General features: G+C 43.9%; 2 protein-coding genes across 2 annotated transcripts in view; both read right to left on the bottom strand.

The window, feature by feature from the left end:
* Positions 1–1,926, bottom strand: part of sned1 (sushi, nidogen and EGF-like domains 1) — a 34,311-nt gene extending 32,385 nt beyond the window's left edge. The window contains exon 1 of the mRNA XM_080474244.1: positions 1,278–1,926. Within this exon, the coding sequence (XP_080330370.1) occupies positions 1,278–1,496 (219 nt within the window). The 5' untranslated portion in view covers positions 1,497–1,926. The remainder of the gene's footprint in view (positions 1–1,277) is intronic.
* A 741-nt stretch (positions 1,927–2,667) lies between these two features.
* The window catches only part of crocc2 (ciliary rootlet coiled-coil, rootletin family member 2), a gene marked incomplete at its 5' end in the record, with an annotated part of 38,676 nt that continues 24,758 nt past the window's right edge, over positions 2,668–16,585 (bottom strand). Inside the window, 17 exons of the mRNA XM_080473960.1 lie at positions 2,668–3,410; positions 3,518–3,697; positions 4,474–4,605; positions 6,202–6,393; positions 6,480–6,629; positions 7,735–8,175; positions 8,265–8,428; positions 8,498–8,618; positions 8,710–8,831; positions 8,909–9,281; positions 10,744–10,911; positions 11,003–11,162; positions 11,257–11,495; positions 14,324–14,467; positions 14,916–15,050; positions 15,767–15,946; positions 16,159–16,328. Of these exons, the coding sequence (XP_080330086.1) occupies positions 3,327–3,410; positions 3,518–3,697; positions 4,474–4,605; positions 6,202–6,393; positions 6,480–6,629; positions 7,735–8,175; positions 8,265–8,428; positions 8,498–8,618; positions 8,710–8,831; positions 8,909–9,281; positions 10,744–10,911; positions 11,003–11,162; positions 11,257–11,495; positions 14,324–14,467; positions 14,916–15,050; positions 15,767–15,946; positions 16,159–16,328 (3,155 nt within the window). The 3' untranslated portion in view covers positions 2,668–3,326. The remainder of the gene's footprint in view (positions 3,411–3,517; positions 3,698–4,473; positions 4,606–6,201; positions 6,394–6,479; positions 6,630–7,734; positions 8,176–8,264; positions 8,429–8,497; positions 8,619–8,709; positions 8,832–8,908; positions 9,282–10,743; positions 10,912–11,002; positions 11,163–11,256; positions 11,496–14,323; positions 14,468–14,915; positions 15,051–15,766; positions 15,947–16,158; positions 16,329–16,585) is intronic.

The raw sequence follows: 16,585 nt of genomic DNA, 5'->3' as shown, positions 1-16,585 counted from the left end.
CATGTGCCCTGCTTTTCACTTGTACTCAACTGGGACTTGCTCTAGAATCAACAAGACTCCGACTCCATTGATGACATATGATGGCACATATATGGATTTTCGGCATTCTCACGTTCTTTTATCATTGGAGAAAAAGTACAAAACAAACTTCTAACTGAATCCCTCTCTGCAGCACCTGTCAGTCCTCCAATAGAAGTAATCTCATTAAAAAAAAAAAAAACCCAGATTGAATTCAAAAACACTTTAACAGCATTTAAAAGCTTGTTTTTAAGATTGTTGTTCTATGGAAACATGCCACCAAATCCCTTGGCTCCATGGGGTAAACAGTTTTTAAGCTTTGTGCTTTATTTGAGCCACAAGCGTCTGTTGTGAGGCACACTGTGTAGATGCAGAAGACTTTTGAAAATGTCTTCATTAGGAGACTGACATCACCCCGCTGGCCGAACGCTCAGATTAGAAAGACAACCTCTGACCTTGCCCACTGTTGCCATGGTTCCTCAGCCTCCGTTGCCCACGGTCTGTACAGAGGAGGAGGTGAGCGGGGCTGCGAGCGAGGGAAAGGGGGATCGGAGTGCAAATGTGGATGCATAACCGCAACAGGTGGTGTTGATTTAAGGGAGTTCTGCCTTTCCATGCGCTGGAACTGAAGCCAATACATGACAAAGGCAGATCAAAGGGTGTTTCACTGTGGTGTGCGAAAATCCTTGTCAAACCATTCTGCTTCCTCCCATGAGCGCTGTTTCTCGCTCTCTCTCTCTCTCTCTCTCTCTCTCTCTCTCTCCAGCATGCCCCCCCCCACCGACTCTCACTTTTCTCCTGAAAACAGAACTGCTCACAGATGCTGTGGCAAGAAGTAAGAACACAAACTGTCATTTCCTTCAACAGCTCTTTGTAGATTTATTATGACAAGAGCTACCACTGTTCTGCCATTAGTTTGTCTCTTGCTCTCCCTCCGTGAACCCGAGAGTCCTGATGGCGTGGAAGGAGAGAAAGCTGTGATGTGTTACAATCCTACCCTGTGAGGCGAGAACACGATAGTCTATAAATGAGGTTACACACTGGAGCTCGTGAGAGCGCACGGATGTATACAAACTCTCAAAGGGCACTGCGATGTAGTATTTGGCCACGTGCCAGCTCACATCTCCCAAAGGCTCTTATACAATCCACACCATGTCACTTTCAATTGCCAACTGCCAAGTGCATGCACACACGTACAGTGCAGTGATATATTAAGACATACACACTCCACTAGAAAAGAAAAACTGCTCTGTACTTACATAAAGTCCTGCGTGCCGGTCTCCAAAGAAGGGGAAAGCAACAGAGATCTCCAGGAGCCCGGAGCCCCCGTCGTCTTGAGCGATGGTCTGGGAGTCCCCCTTGTCCCGGCCGAAGGGGTAGAAGTCCTCCAGGGGCACAGCTGGTTCCACCCCGTGCAGCAGGTTGAGGCAGAACAGGGTGCAGAAGCAGGGCAGCAGGGCTTGCAGCACCAACACCATGGCCTCAGCCACACCAGGGATGGAGCTGACAAGCAGGCACTGCGGAGGGGAGGGAGGAGTACGCACACCTGAGGCAACGAGAGCGAGAGCAGAACAGGACAGGACCGCACGTTGTTCCTCTCACTAAAAACCACAGCAGTCCGAATCCCCGCCTGGACTGCTCTCTGGTTCTACCTCTGTCTCCCTTCACTTGTCCCTCTTAGCAGTGCACTGGGCTTCTGCTGGGAGACAGGGGAATACTGGAGATTCCTTGCATTCAGCTTGCTGCTGGGCACTGAGCTACACTCTCTCTCACTGAAATGAAACTAGGAAAGGAATGAAAGAGGGGGAGCAGCGTGATTCAGCTGAGATGTTTTTTTTTTTTTTTTTTTTTTTTCAAACAATCCAGCGATTTGGTCCCTGATGGTCAGCTTAGAAATATCCTCAATAAAAGCTCTATTCTGCCTGCCAAAGGAGTTCTTTCAGCTTTGGCCCCACCTCCCCCACAGGGATTCACTACCTTGCATAATTAGCTCCTTTCAGCCAATGGCTAAAAAGAGGCCGGTAACTGGATAACCACTGGGCGGGTCTATGATAATCAAAGAGCTGCTTTAAAGAAACTCTGACAAGATTTTCCCCCTTTTTCACTGAAACTGCTACAGTTTGCACGGCTGGCCATGTTGCACAGTGGGAAGACACGCATGTGCACTGTTGTGAAAACACCACAGAGGCATGACTGTGAGAGCTGAAATGAAAGGAAGAATGCGAAGGAGTCGCTGCCTGTTGGGATCCTTCGCACACGGCGCAGGAAAGGTTTGAATGAAAACACATGACGTGCAAACGGCAGCACAGCCGTGGTTTCTAATGAGCAGAGGAAAAATTCACACACTATATCGATAATTTAGGGGTTGTGGAAGATTACAGGGGAACTGCCGGTGAAACTTTAAAAGAGTAACGGCAGACCTTGGAGTCCGCAACCATCTTGGAAAGAAAACAGTGAGGACGGTACTGGAAACAGAGAGCGGAGGTCATTCTCTCACCCGCAACACTAAATCCACAACGGCTTTTTAATGGCGCAAACCAAATGCTGTAAGTCACATGCCACAGAAGGGCACCGCTGCCCTTCACTGAGCTTGTGCAGAACTTTATTCCAAGACAAGGATGTATGGTCAGAAGATTCACAACTCTTGATCTCTTGCAAAACACAACTGTATTCTCGTGTCGTCTTGGATGCACCCGGTTACATTGAAATCAGTCAAAGCTTTTGCAAATACTAACGCTGATTGAGTCACACCAAACACTCAATAAAAAAATCCCAATTCCGGCACAGTGTTTATAAACGGTAAAGCCGAACAGCGCCTATTAAAATCTGCCGACGCTCTAAATATTTAGAGACACATTCATTTTCTCATTAGGATACATAAATAATCATCACAACAAATAAAAGTGAGACAAACAATCTGAACTGTGGAGGTAAGCACTAACCGAGGGACCCTTCCATCACATTGTTTCCTCCAAAAAAAAAAAAGAAAAAAGAAAAAGAAGAAAAAAAAAAAAGTGACACAGCATAAGCAGACTTATGCAAGCGAACTGTGTTGAGTCAGAGGAAATCCTTAAAACAATTTGGCACGTCCAGTTCACTTACAAACAAAACACTCATTGTTTGTTGTTGTTGAACTTTCTTGCAGATTATTGTAATCCTGGGAGCACATGTGCAGCGAGCGCCACGGGAGTGTGTGTCTGTGTTGCTCCCCGATGTGGATGTGGCTGGATATGCTGTTGGGGAGCTGCCAGAAGGAGCAGCGAATGATGGAGGTGGAGGTGCTACATACTTCGCTGCGGGGTCTCGGCCTACACGCCGGCTCGCAGAGTCTGATTCAAATAGGCCTGTCGTCTTCTCACCTCCTGTTCCAGTTGCTCTTTCAGAGTCAGCACCTTCGAGAAACAAGGGTGAGGTGAGGAGAGGTGATCAGATACAAAACAGGAACGTAACTCAACAACACAACGATTTTCAAAGTTCACCACCATAGGAAGTGATATACCTGCTCCTCCAGGCATTTGACTCTCTGCCGATGAGCCCTCTCCCGGGACTCTAAGGCCTGCTCCGCTTGGAGCTGGCAGTCTCTCAGACGCTCTGTCTCCAGGTCCAGCTCCTGGTGATGACGGGCTGTCGCCTCCAGGAGGCGCTGTGCATGCGACTGTTCCAACTGGGAGATCTGGGCCTGAAAACAGTAGCCACAACTTCACATGGTTGAGAATGGAGGAGAGTGAAGACAATCAATGAGCGATCAAGGCTGTTTAGCATCCGGAGGTTCAGTCTGAAGACTTGTCACCTGTAAACATGGCTTGTAAACGTGTAAACATGTTCTCCAAAACAATTCATCATGACTGGAGAGGTAGTTTCACCCTTTAGCAGAGATGATGCGTAAATACTGATTTGGAAGTGAAACACAAATCCTGAAAGTGACACAACGTGTAGAAAAAAACTGAAGGATATTTCCAATAACAATTTCAGCTTTGTGTTACTTTGCTCTCTTTGAGCCCTGGAGCTGCTGGTTCTCCGTGCCACAGTCATCAGTCACTATTTGCCTGTCATGTGTTTTTTCCTCTTTCATGCAAAACGTGAATAAGTCGATGGATTAAAAAAAAAAAATCCCTTTTTTATAACACTATTGTCCCGGTGATGCAAACACAGCTAATTGAAACAAAAATAAAAGCTTCTATTATGTAATTGTGCCGACAAAAGGGCAGTTATTTGTGCTAAAATATGTGTATTTTAAAAAAAAAAGGTAAACTAAAAAAGATAATTGTATTAAAATACAGAATAATCCAATGAAAACAGAACTGTGTGTACGAAATGTTTACGCAGAACATAAACATTTATCTGAGTTTTTTTCTGCAAAGTACCCGATGTAGAGGTCCCACTAGCTGACAGCTCCACGGTGTTAAAACACTGTGTACAAGATGTTTTAAAGATACACATCCCGCAAAGCCTCACCTGGAGAGTATGCACCACCTCTTGCCTTTTCGCCAGCGTCTGCTGGAGGCTGCCCACCATCTGCTCCAGCTGCTCTCTCTCGCTGGCCACAGAGGTTGCCTCTTCATCGCTCCTCAACCTCTGCATCTCCACCTGACGGCGGCGGCGAGGGTGACATAATGTGAACGACCTCACCATCATTATCCCGCACTCGTGTGCCTTCCTGTAATGCGTGTAGCAGACGCCGGAGCACACAGCTGCCTGCTTTTCCTAGTCCCGCTACATGTTTCCACGACTTTGGGACCACTTTGCACAAAGCAGAAAATAACACACTACAATTTGTTTTGACAAGTTATTTGCTAAAAATGATCTTTTCTCGTGAGGATTCACAAAGCAGCTGCTTTATGTGTGTTTCTGCTTTGGGAACTGCACGTCTTCACTCGGTCCAGAATGTGGCAGCGGGGCTTCTGACCAACACTAAACGCACATTACTTCAGTCCTGGCCGCAGACGTGCAAAACGCCTTCCAGCAGTTGTAGGACAGAATTTAAGATGCTTTAATTACATTTAAAGCCAAATGTGGTTTGGCTCCCTCATATAGTTCAGACCTTTTACCTCATATTCAGCGCAAAGACCTTTCAGGATTACTGACCAAAGGCCCTTTAACGTTCTGGGGACCAGGTTCAATACCTATTCTGTTTTATTTAAGCCTGTTCCCATTAAGTAACAACTTCCCATCACCAGTATTAAAGTAGCTGAGTCATAGGAGCCTTCAGAAAAGCCTTTAAAAAAAACAAAACAACAGAAAAACCCTTTATATATAGCCCTGTGTATTTCTATGTTGATTAATAGTTATTGCTTTGACCTTTTTCATCTGCATTTGCTAAGTCCCCAAGTTTTATGCAAGGGGATTGTGTTTTATGTCCTGCATTAACTATGTGCAGTATTGAAAATTCATAGGATTATTTACTGCATTTTACAGACACCCAAGTGTTACCCAAGTAAGTGATACATACAAATCTGTATTCTATTACTTTTACGTATTATATTTTTTGGAACGCGATCCCACATATGATTTCAGAGACGAGCCGCTGTCAGTGGCAGGTTTGTAATTCATTCTGCAAGATCGTGTGAGGTACCAGTGCAATAGTTTATTTCTTGTTATAATAAAATGTATAAGAGCTTGTTGCAAAGCAGAAATTCAAGTTGTCTTTTTAAAGACTTGATAGAGAAATGCCAGATCAGCATGCTGGTCTAGTGGTAAGCATTCATGCCTCACAGGAGGAAAGCTGCTGGTTCAAACCTGCAGCCCATTTGAGCCTCAACATATCGAGTTGCCTTTTCTCACTGTGCCTCCATTACACTTTGACGGGTAGCTTGGCGTCCTCCCACAAACCAAATGCATGCTTGTAAATACGATTTTAGTAATATCCAGTTCCGGGACAGTTCGTGACGTTATCACACGTCTGCTGGGCAGACACTGAATTTATGACAAATTGGGTAAGTTGGAGTTCTGTGGGAGTCCAAGCCAGTGGGGTCTTTTTGTGGAGAAGACATGTTTCCATTTATATTTTCCCTCTGCACTCTGAGTGTCCTCCCAAAAAGACATACTTGTGATATTGTGTGCCTTTCAAAATCTTTTCACATATTTCAAATGTTCAAATGAAAGAAATATGCATATTATTAAAAACATAATGGAAAAAGTAAATGTAGCCACATTTCAACTATAATCTCGTATTTCACAGCTCACCTTTTCCAGTGTCTTTCTTAATGCAGCCTTGTCTCTACCAAGCCGTGTCAGCGCCTTCTCCGACTCTTCTCTCTCACTCTGCTGTCTTTGCAAGGCGCTCTGGAGACGGACAACTTTTTCCTGGAGTCCTTCATTTGCTCTCTGCTGCTGCTGGGAGGTTTGCAGTTCAGCATCCTGCTGTTGCTTCAGACTCTGAGATGCAGTCAATCAGCCGCACATCAAAACAGAACCTTAACCTTTGCACTGTTATTTACTTACACTGCAACGACCCGACTCACCTCCTTCAGTGTCCTGTTTTGCTTTTCCAGGTCAGAAACTTTAAGCTGCGAGTCCTCTTGGCCTCTTTGAAGGCTCTGGGTCTGCTCGGTGAGCGCGTGGTTCAGCCTCTTGCTCTCTGACAGGGCACCTCGTGTTTTATCCAAACGTTCCTATGGACACACGTGTGTTGAAAAAACACGACACAGTGAGCCACAGAGTTTCATCAAAACCGTCTCACTGTGCACTTAGGCTGAACTCACTTTTCTCACCTTTATATTCTGTGGGTTTTTTTTACAGTTTTTGACATCTTGCTGGAAGTTGTGGGCAAGAGTTCATATTTTTCCACTGCTTTTTTTTTTTTTTTTTGCACTTTTTTCTTCATCAGCCTTTGAGCAAATCGAGATTTATACCCAGGATGTCATGCACGGTAAAAATGCATTTCCGTGTAATTTAAGATAAAATACTGGCAGCTGTGGCTGCCAGAAATTCAGCGTAAAAACAATACTGTGAGGTTGTCTAAGACATCATGGTATGCCTTTTTGGCAGCAGTTCATTTATGAGTTACATTTCTTCTTCTTTTTTTTAAATTTTACTATAAATGACAGAAAAAGACGATTAAATGTAAAAACATAAATAACTGCAGTTTGCTTGTAGGTGATGTGGTTGTGTTTCAGCTCCATCAATAGCTACGTCTCCTAATCAGTCTTTATTCTGAGGATTTATTCTGACACGCAACAAAAAGTAGAGCACACCTACGTTCTTTACAGGATGAACACACAGAGGCAGAAAATGCTCACGAACTCATTCAGACCTACGGAAAGTTTCTACAATTAAACATGTATCAGCGATTGACATAAAAAAGTAAATGTCAATAATCTATAATTAAATAGATGTTAAATGTTGAAAACAACATGAATAAATGCTATTTTTTTATCTTATTGGTTTTAGAGAAATCCCTACGTGTTTAAAGGTTATTTAATGTAGAATTTGGTCATTGGAGTTACTTTGCTTTTTCCCCCCGAGAATTTAAACATCTATTTTTCATGAAGGGCTTCAGATTATATTCATTATGCAGCCTCAAATTCAGGTTTAACATTTCTACTAAGACTGAAGGTTAGTTACCCTGAATGAGGACTTTACAACTGTTTGAGAGAGAAGAAATAAAAATAAACACAGTAAATGCGCATTTTGTTTTATGCAACAAGAATCTAGAGACTTAATATGCATAGTGTTTATCTGTGTAGCTTATGAGTGAGGGTGACTGATAGACTGTACCTGCAGCAGCTTCCGGTCCTGCTCACTGGCAGTCAAAGCTTTCTGCAGCTGGGTTATCTGCTCCTGCAGGGCTCCCGCGGTGGCTCTGTTGTCACTCAGGCTGTTTGACATTTTGTGAAGCTGCTCTCTCAGCTGGCTCTCGTGCTGTTCGGCCCGAGATAGCGAGGTGGTCAGCCTGTCCTGGTTAACTCTCAGCACGGCACACTGGTCTTCACTCTCGCATAACTTCCTCCTCAGGTCCGTCAGTCTCTCCTGCAGTGCTCCCGCCTCAGCATCCAGCTCCGCTGCCCTCAGCTGTGTCCTCTGAAGCTCGCCCTCGAGGGTTCGCTGGGAGAGCTCCAGATGACTCACTCGGCTTTCTGCTGCCTCCAGGGATTCTTTCAGCTTCCGCTGGTCTGCATTGGCAGAAAACTCTAAGCCCTGCATGACCTCCACCTTGTCCTGAGGAGAAATTGGAAGAGGATTTTTCTCAATCTCAAACGGGATAATAAAGGGCGCTGATCTCATCTTCTTATTTTACTTTTACACACCTGCAGCGCAGAAGCTTCGGTCTGAGCAGCTTGAAGACTCATCCGGAGTTGAGCAACGTCGTCCTCAAGACTTCTTTTCTCTCTCTCTGTATGACGTGACTTTTCATCCTGTAGAGAAAGGGAAGCCTGCACCTTGTGGAGCTGTTCTTCAATCTCCCATTTTCCTGAAAGAATATGTACCATAAATAATCAGAAATACTGCCTACTGCGTAGGATTCTTCAGCTTTATTTACCCTCTTCTGATTGTTTCAAGGATCTCTGTAGTTGGAGCAGTCGGGACACTGATGTGTCATGGCTTCCTTTGAGCTCTGTAACATGCTGACTGAGAGTGACTATCTGAGCCTTAGCTTCATCCTGAAGAGGGAAAGGAAAGAAGTAAAGTCAAAAACGTGCCTAGAATATCAAAGTTTGTGATTTCTTGCATGTAATTCATGAGGTAAAATACCCTCTCTCTTTGTGCATCTCGGAATTCCTGCAGAAATTCTCGTAGGGCTGTGTGTACTAACTCCACATTCAGCTCCTTATCCTCTCCAGGAAACACAGATCTGTCCATGCCACTCTCTCCTCCTGACCAGACACGACACCCATCAGGATATGTTTAACAACACAGCAGGTTGATACCCAATCATAAGTAGTGCTCATACCATCCATATGCATGTGACTTCTTCGCGGCCGTCTCCGTGACCCGGCTTTGTCTAAAAGCCTGGTGGAGTTGATGTCAGTGTGGCGCAGAGCTGAGTACATTTGGGCCAGGTTGCGCTCCAAGTCCCTACATTTGGCGTCCCTCAGGCCCAACTGCTCCTCAAGTGTCTGAGCTTTGTTTTCAGATCGCTCAATTTGCACAGAGAGTTCCTGAACTCGAGCGCTGGTCATCTCTAATTTTGCCTGCAGACGTGCCATTTTTTCCCTGCCGGACTGATCACTGTGGTGCAGAAAAGCTTCTTTTTCCTGCAGCTGCTCCTGCTTCTGATGCGTCTCGGTGGTCAGCTCTAATACACGACCTTGAAGACTTGCAACCTTTGTAGACACAGAAAAGATTCGGAAAAACAAATACAATGTCTTTACTGGAGACAGTCACAGTTTTTACAAGCTTGACATAATGACAGAAAAACCACTAAGTCATAGCCCATCATTGCCCCAGGACAGATCCAAGCTGGTAATTGTTGCTTTATTCCTGTATGGAACTTGAACACCAAGGATACTGTATTTATACCTGCAGACACATAGTTGAAATGGTCACCTGAATGGAAAACAACATCAGTAATTGGTTTAAACTGGTAAGGTGAAAATGATTTCTGTAAAGATTTTCAGTTTCTCAACACTGCAATGTTTTTACTACCAAAATAGTGTGTATTTAAATTCTAGAATATAGAATAGAGATACTTTACTCGTCCCAGAGGTAAAATCTTTTGCTAAACGCTTTACACAAGATGGTTTAGAGTCTTCACTCCCGTGATCTCTTTAAATCGAAGACTGCATTCTACATATGCAATATGCTCATGAGAGGCATGTTTAATGTAATGTAAAAACAATATATATCAATATTATGCATGTTTAGGTCTCATAACTAAAAAGTTTTGACCGTCTGGCAGAAAAAGCACCACAACGATCAGGCTCAGTGTGAAGATAAAAGTTAAGTCTGAATTATGGAATAATGTCCATCACTTGCCTTTATGTACATTGCATATGGGGCCATTCAAATTGCAGTAAGAGGGCAAAAATGCTTTTAGCTGAAGGACAACAGTGATTATCACCACAGTCACTCATTTCATGAAAGAACAACATGTTTTCTGACAGTCTACTTTTACCCTCATACATAACATGAACATGGTGTTTTTAAAGTGCTGATGTGTTTCGAGATTACAATCTTCACAGATAAAAACTCAGGGAGTCATTGGACTTGGACATTATATTGTGAAACGGTGAACCTTCTTTAACCCTTTGTGAAGCACGTACTTAGAGCTGAGATGCTTCAAATGTGATAAATCACAATGGATTTTTAAAAGTAATGATATATAAATAGTGCTGTTAAAAAAACACCGCATACCAAGCTTATAATGTATCATAACGCTGTCTGATTAATTTTCAGTAGAAATGGTAGACAGAACACCATGTATAACATCCATTCATTTGTCAACTCAAGGACACGCTGGCTGCTGCAGTTGTGAGAATTTGGGAACACTTGAAATAAAGTCAGAGGAGGTGAGAGGTCAACAAAACAGGTTTTTGTGAAAGTTTGACTATTGGGCAAACTAATGTTTAGTTTTTTTCCGGCCTGTGACTTTACAACTGCATGAAGTTCGAGTCATTGGAGTTTCTTTAGTTACACATCTTAAACTCAGCACATCGCTGCCAGTGTGATATTGTTCCTGGTCTCTGTCTCTGCATGAGTAGAAGAAGTATTCCTAAAGTATGTGTGCCAAGGCCGAGTGTTTGCTCTAGCATGTTGTCAACAGATTGATCCCCGGAGGCCTTCTACCTCATTTAGCGCTGCTTCCCTGCCAGCCTCACACTCCAGCACCCTCTGCTTCAGAGTGAAAGCATCGCGACGTGCCTCCTCCTCCTTTTGCTCCTCCTGACAGACCCGGGCCTGCAGCTCCTGCAGTTCCTGTTTCTGCCGGCTGCTCTCGCCCTCAAGGACCTTTACCTGTTGGTGTTAACCAAGAATAAAGTACTTGGAGGTAATCCTTTATTTCAAATAAATCAGGAGGAAACCAGGGACCTAGTTAATGTCTCACCTGTCTGCGCAGCTCCTGCAGCTCTCTGCGTGCCTGCAGACGGGATTTCTCCAGCTCTCTTATGTTGCCTCGTAGACTTGTTGCCTCCTGGTGAATTGAGCTTTTACATTCCTCTAACACAGACACTTTCTGCTCCTTCTCTTCGACAGCTCGTCTCAAACTAGAAGAGATGTTTTCACAACATAAGGCATCACTATGCTTACTATCCGTCATTGATCGTTACAAGAGAGTATTGAAGAGAAGGTTAGCTGTACCTGCTGTTGTCGCTCTCGGTCTTCTTGATGAAAGCTCTTAGCTCCTGGTTGGAATCTTGGATGGCTTCTTTCTCCCTGGCCTCATCACCCAAGACCCTTCTGAGGTCCAGTGCATCTTTTCGTTGGTTGTCTCGCTCCTGCGCGCAGCCCTGAAGCTCTCTGTGAGCGTCGATCAGCTCCCGCTTCGAATCAATAAGTCTGTCCTCTGCCTCCTGCAGCTGCTGTCGAAGGCCCTCTAACTTCAAATCATGGACAATGAAAGACAAGGCGGACTAATGAGGCAAAATCAGGAAGTCTTTATGGAAACCTTAAACAAGCGCATGTCAGTGTTTTACACTAAGTGTATTGATAGGCTGGCTTACAGACTTAAGATAGACCTGCCTGCCATGACTATGCATTGAGGATTTAAAAAAAAAAGTTAAAAAAATCATTGTCTGTATGTACGTTGCATTGATGGCGGCCGACCACAACCGTTCAATGTCTCTTGGAATAACAATCCACATTCTCGTGGCTCTGTGACACACCTGGCACTACTTGTTTCCAGTGAAAGTGAGGAGCCCTTTCCTCTACAGTAAGCTGTGTTATGCTGAAGACCATGATAGGGGTGTGGAAAAGTAACAGCCCCATAGAAATATGTGGAACACCACAGAATTTGCTGAAATGTGTATAGTAATAAGCTGATCCTCTGATCTCAACAGCATAAATGCTTGACTGAGGTTGTCTTGTTGTTTTGTGTAGGAAAAACAGCAGCAGCAGTGATTTCCCTGTACAAGTTGTTGAAGGAGCTTACATCACCCAAGTGTTTAAGCAGTGAATATTATGAAAAAATATAGACTTGAAGTATGTTGCTCATTCAGCTGCAAAAAAGAAATGAGGAATACGATGAACAGCAACATCTGGAAGATTGAAACATCTAAATGACCATAATAAATAGTGAAAACAATTATGCTTTGGTTTTGATCATATTCATATTACTTTTCTTGTCTCCTATGTGAGCACTTTTCCTGCTGTAATTGAATTTGACATAAAAAAGAGAAAAGAAATGCAATATTGTGACAGTGCCAGCATGTTGTTTGGATTTCAACATTTACTCTGCAAACTTAATTGGAAAATTCTTTGAATGCCTCTTCTGTTTCACAAAACTGGACGTTGAAAATGTTTAAAAGAAGTTGATGTATTTTAAAAAAAAATTTAAATACTTATGCACAAAATGAAGGCCGGCAACCTTTCTGGGAGACGTTATAATAAGATATATAATTGAATAACGACTGAGAGACACCGTTTAATTCTTGAGAAAGACAGAAATCTTGTAATCGTAACCCCGGATCAGATAGGGGATGGGAGTATCATTGTTTGAAAGCTAAATCTCAACATCTCGAATTTTAAGTGCTGTGTGCACAACCTCCAGATACTCTGTGACCTATATACCCATTTTATGGCAACATGCTGTGTGTAGCGAGAGAAGCAGGGAGGCCTGAGCTTATCTGGGCATGGATGAGAGCCAATTGGGCCTCTCGCCAGAAGCTGTCTCTCCCTATCTGCTCTTTTGCAGCTCGCAGTGTAAAAGAATCCACAGAGAGCAACATGATAAACAGCAGCTCCCCCACCCCACAGCCCCACCCTAGTGGAGTGGTTGGGCGGGGGGGGAGAGGGAGGATGAGGAGCAGGATGAGGAGGAGGAAGAGTGTTATGTTTAGAGGCCACACAAGATGGTTCTTTCTCATAAACTCTAATGTGAGAAAAAACAAGCCAGGGCTGATCTGGCCAATTATACTTTATTTTATCAGTTTTTTTGGGGGGGGGAGTGGAGGGGAAGGGCAGAAAATATGAGGGCAGCAGTGTTGTGTTATACGGATGGGAGAGGGGGACCTGGAGCCCCGGTGGAGCCAGCCTCTCACTGCTGCAAGGGAGAAAATAAACACTCCCCCACTGGCTTATTTACACAAGGGGTTAACTCAAACTTTGATTTCATATTATGGTACCAGGGACCGTATCCTCCCCTCTCTCCTTCTCTCTCTTTCCTGCTTTGCTTTCTTCTTTCTTGCTCTCCAGTTCTTTGTCACACACATTCCCACTCCTGCTTTGTGCCGCTCTGACATGAGAATCCTGAGATGGGATTAGTGAAAATAATCAAACAAGGACAAAGAGGGGTGGCAGCCAAACATGACAGCATTGCTGAAGACTGACTTGATATATGTTAGGAAGGGCCGACCAAACCTCAAAATGGTTCGGCTCTGGCTCCACACATCTTCATTTGCTATCATTCTAACAAGACTGAGGAGACAGTGTAAAAACAGGATGACCCTCTTTTTTTAAGTGTTCCACATAGATAAAAAATCTGTCTCCCAGGCTTTTAAATCAAGCCATGTTGAGGCCCTTACAACTCCATGGTTACATCCTAATGAGGTGAGCATGAGGTTGTTATTTCCTTAAAACACCAGCGACCCTGTTGCCTGGAATCGTGACCTCATGCAACCTCGAGAGATGAGATTTACTGCTCTCATTTGGCTCCGAGCGGTATGTCACTGGGCCAAAATTATAGTCTCTAATTGCACTTTTATGTTTATATTAAGGTCAAGAGAACTACATTTTCTCCGAGCTGACTTGACAGGAAAATAGGACAGAAAATGAGAGCTGAGTAGGGAGTCTGAAGAGGGGGACACCACACCAGCTCTTTATGCGGGATTTTTTTGGCTCTGTGTGCTCCACACCTGATGGCACCCTGATGCTTGTAAAGCTCTGTGACAGAGGCCAATGTAAACAAGGGCCTATGGTAAATGGCTCTCGCTTGCATGGGTACTAATTGGTGTAAACTCTCTCTCACAGCCTCACAGCAGAGGCAGGTCAGAGGTCTCCCGCCCAATGCCAAGTCAAACAAGCCTGCAATTTCCCATCCACTTCTGCAATCCTACTGCGCAAACAGATTCTGCCATCTATATGGTGACAACCACACGACGTGTTCGGCCCATACACCAATGATATCTGCAGGAATCGGCATAGCAACAGATATTATCAACATAGCAAATGTGATTCTCGTGGTGAAAGTGGAGACTCAAAATACTCTCACCTCCCGTTGAACATGTTCCTTTTGTTGATTCAACTCTGTGACCTGCTCAGTGAGACTCTTCCTGGAGCTCTCGTGGGTGTTCAAGGATTCCTCAAACTGAGTCCTTAAGTCTTGCAGCTCTGACCGAAGGACAGCCATCGCATTCTGGGACAAAGAAGAATCGAAGTTACAAAGCAAAGAAATGCACACACATTGTGGTAAAACAGGCCAAACTAACAACACTGATAGAATTTCCAGGGGATGTTTCTCAAAAGTAAATGTGTAGTGTGTGTGTGTGTTGATGCTCTAAATGTGCTTTGTTATATAATTCAATTTTGCTTTTATCCGTTTGGATACTAGTCCATCCTTCCTTAGATATTAAATTCCCTAAGAGCATTTTTTTCCTCCTATGAATCTAGGACTGGTGTAGTTGTGTCAGTCAGAACATTTTTTGCATATGAAATATACAAGTGGTTGTTCAAAGAAACACTTTTTTCTTAGTGTTACTGTCTCATTCACTGAGGATAAAATCATGTGGACTGAGACTAAGAGGTAACTCTAAATGTCAGAAAAATATTTACAGAAGTACAGATATTTCACAATTTAGTTTTACCTTGTCCTGCTCCTGTTTGCTGAGTGCCTCCCTTTGCAAGTGCTCCATCTCCATATCTGCAGTGGCCAGGTCCTGTCTTAAGACTGCAAGCTTCTCTGCGAGGGCTGCCTTCTCTGCCTCCTTCAGTGACAAAGCCTGCTCAAAACAACCACAGACGTCAAAATCACTTTTAAAATCACATGAAGAATCCACACAGTCTCAAGTTAAAATCCTACTGAGAACGGCAAGTTAAATAATATATATATAAATATTTGTCACATAAGATGACCACGCGTAATTTTGAACGCCTACTTTAAAAACTGCAAAAGTGTTTTAGAATGAAAACAACAAAAACAAAGTGTTTTTGTGTCAATAAACTATTTAGAATTGTTTATAATGTTAAATTATTACTAGAAAATAAAGTCTAATGTGTTAAAATTCATAAAATGAGATGCTTTTTCTTTTTTATTTCACATGCAGTCTTAAATGCTTTGCCTGCACTGACGGTGCCAAATCAGACTTGCACCAGTCAGAAAACACATTTCAGGACACTCTGGTAGAGTATTGGAAACTGTCCATTGCTTTTATTCTCAATGGTCCCACTTTTGTATGTTTAAGAAAGTGGGTGTGTTGGCCAGTGTTTGTCTCCACTGTTTTGGCAAATCAGAACTCAAAGAGAGGGACTACAGCCTTTTTTAAAGACAGTCAGGGGGGCTGAGGAATAAAAAAAACCAAACAAAAACAAAGAAAACCTGCAACAAATAGCATTCTAAGGTGTCCCTGAAAATCCCACATTGTACCTTTAAATACTGAAAGATGTTGAAGTACACAAACAACCCATAAGGAATCAACCTTGGGTTCACCTCACACACCTGTTGCTTATCACTCTCGGCCTGCAGGAGGCTTTGGCTGTGGTCCTGCTGCAGCCTGGCCAGTTCCTCCTGCACCTGCTGCAGTTCCTTCTGGCTGTGCAAACGCAGCTCCTCGCACTGCCTGCGCAGCTGCTCCTCGGCCTGCTGCCGCTGCAGCGTCAGCTCTGCGTGTTGCTGCTCCTGCCCACCAGCACACACACACACACACACACACACACACACACACACACACACACACACACACACACACACACACACACACACACACACACACACACACACACACACACACACACACACACACACACACACACACACACACACACAAGTAAGTCACTCGATAGCTCTAGTGTGTGATTGGATTTTGATCGGGCGGAATGATCTCTCTCTACCTTTTGCTGGCGTTCGGCATCGAGCTGCTCCCTGTGAACTTGCTCTCTGTTTTTCAGGGTCAGCACCATGTTGGTCTCTATATGAGCCAGTTTTTCCTCCAGCTTGCTCCGCTCCAGCGCAGCCTGCGCAGACTTCCGTTTATTGTCCGCACGGACCTGAGCAACATCACCTGAACAGACAAAATTGCCCATGCGCACCAGTTGCACGTCACACGGAGAACAGACTTAGCAAAACAAAAGATGTTCCAGCTTAGGAGGGACAGAATTCTGAGTTTAATTTATAGGGTGTATTCATCCATATCTTTAAGGGGAACATGCTAGCTTAACACCATTTATCCGATCCATGTGTGTTTGTGCAGAGTGGTGGGACCCTGCTCAGCTGAGAAAGCAGCTCCAGTGATGCTGCAGTCCAGCTGTTACAGAGCTC

The sequence above is a fragment of the Lipophrys pholis genome (assembly GCF_963383615.2).
Source record: "Lipophrys pholis genome assembly, chromosome: 10".
NCBI lineage: Eukaryota > Metazoa > Chordata > Actinopteri > Blenniiformes > Blenniidae > Lipophrys > Lipophrys pholis.
This window is presented reverse-complemented; position numbering and strand designations above follow the sequence as displayed.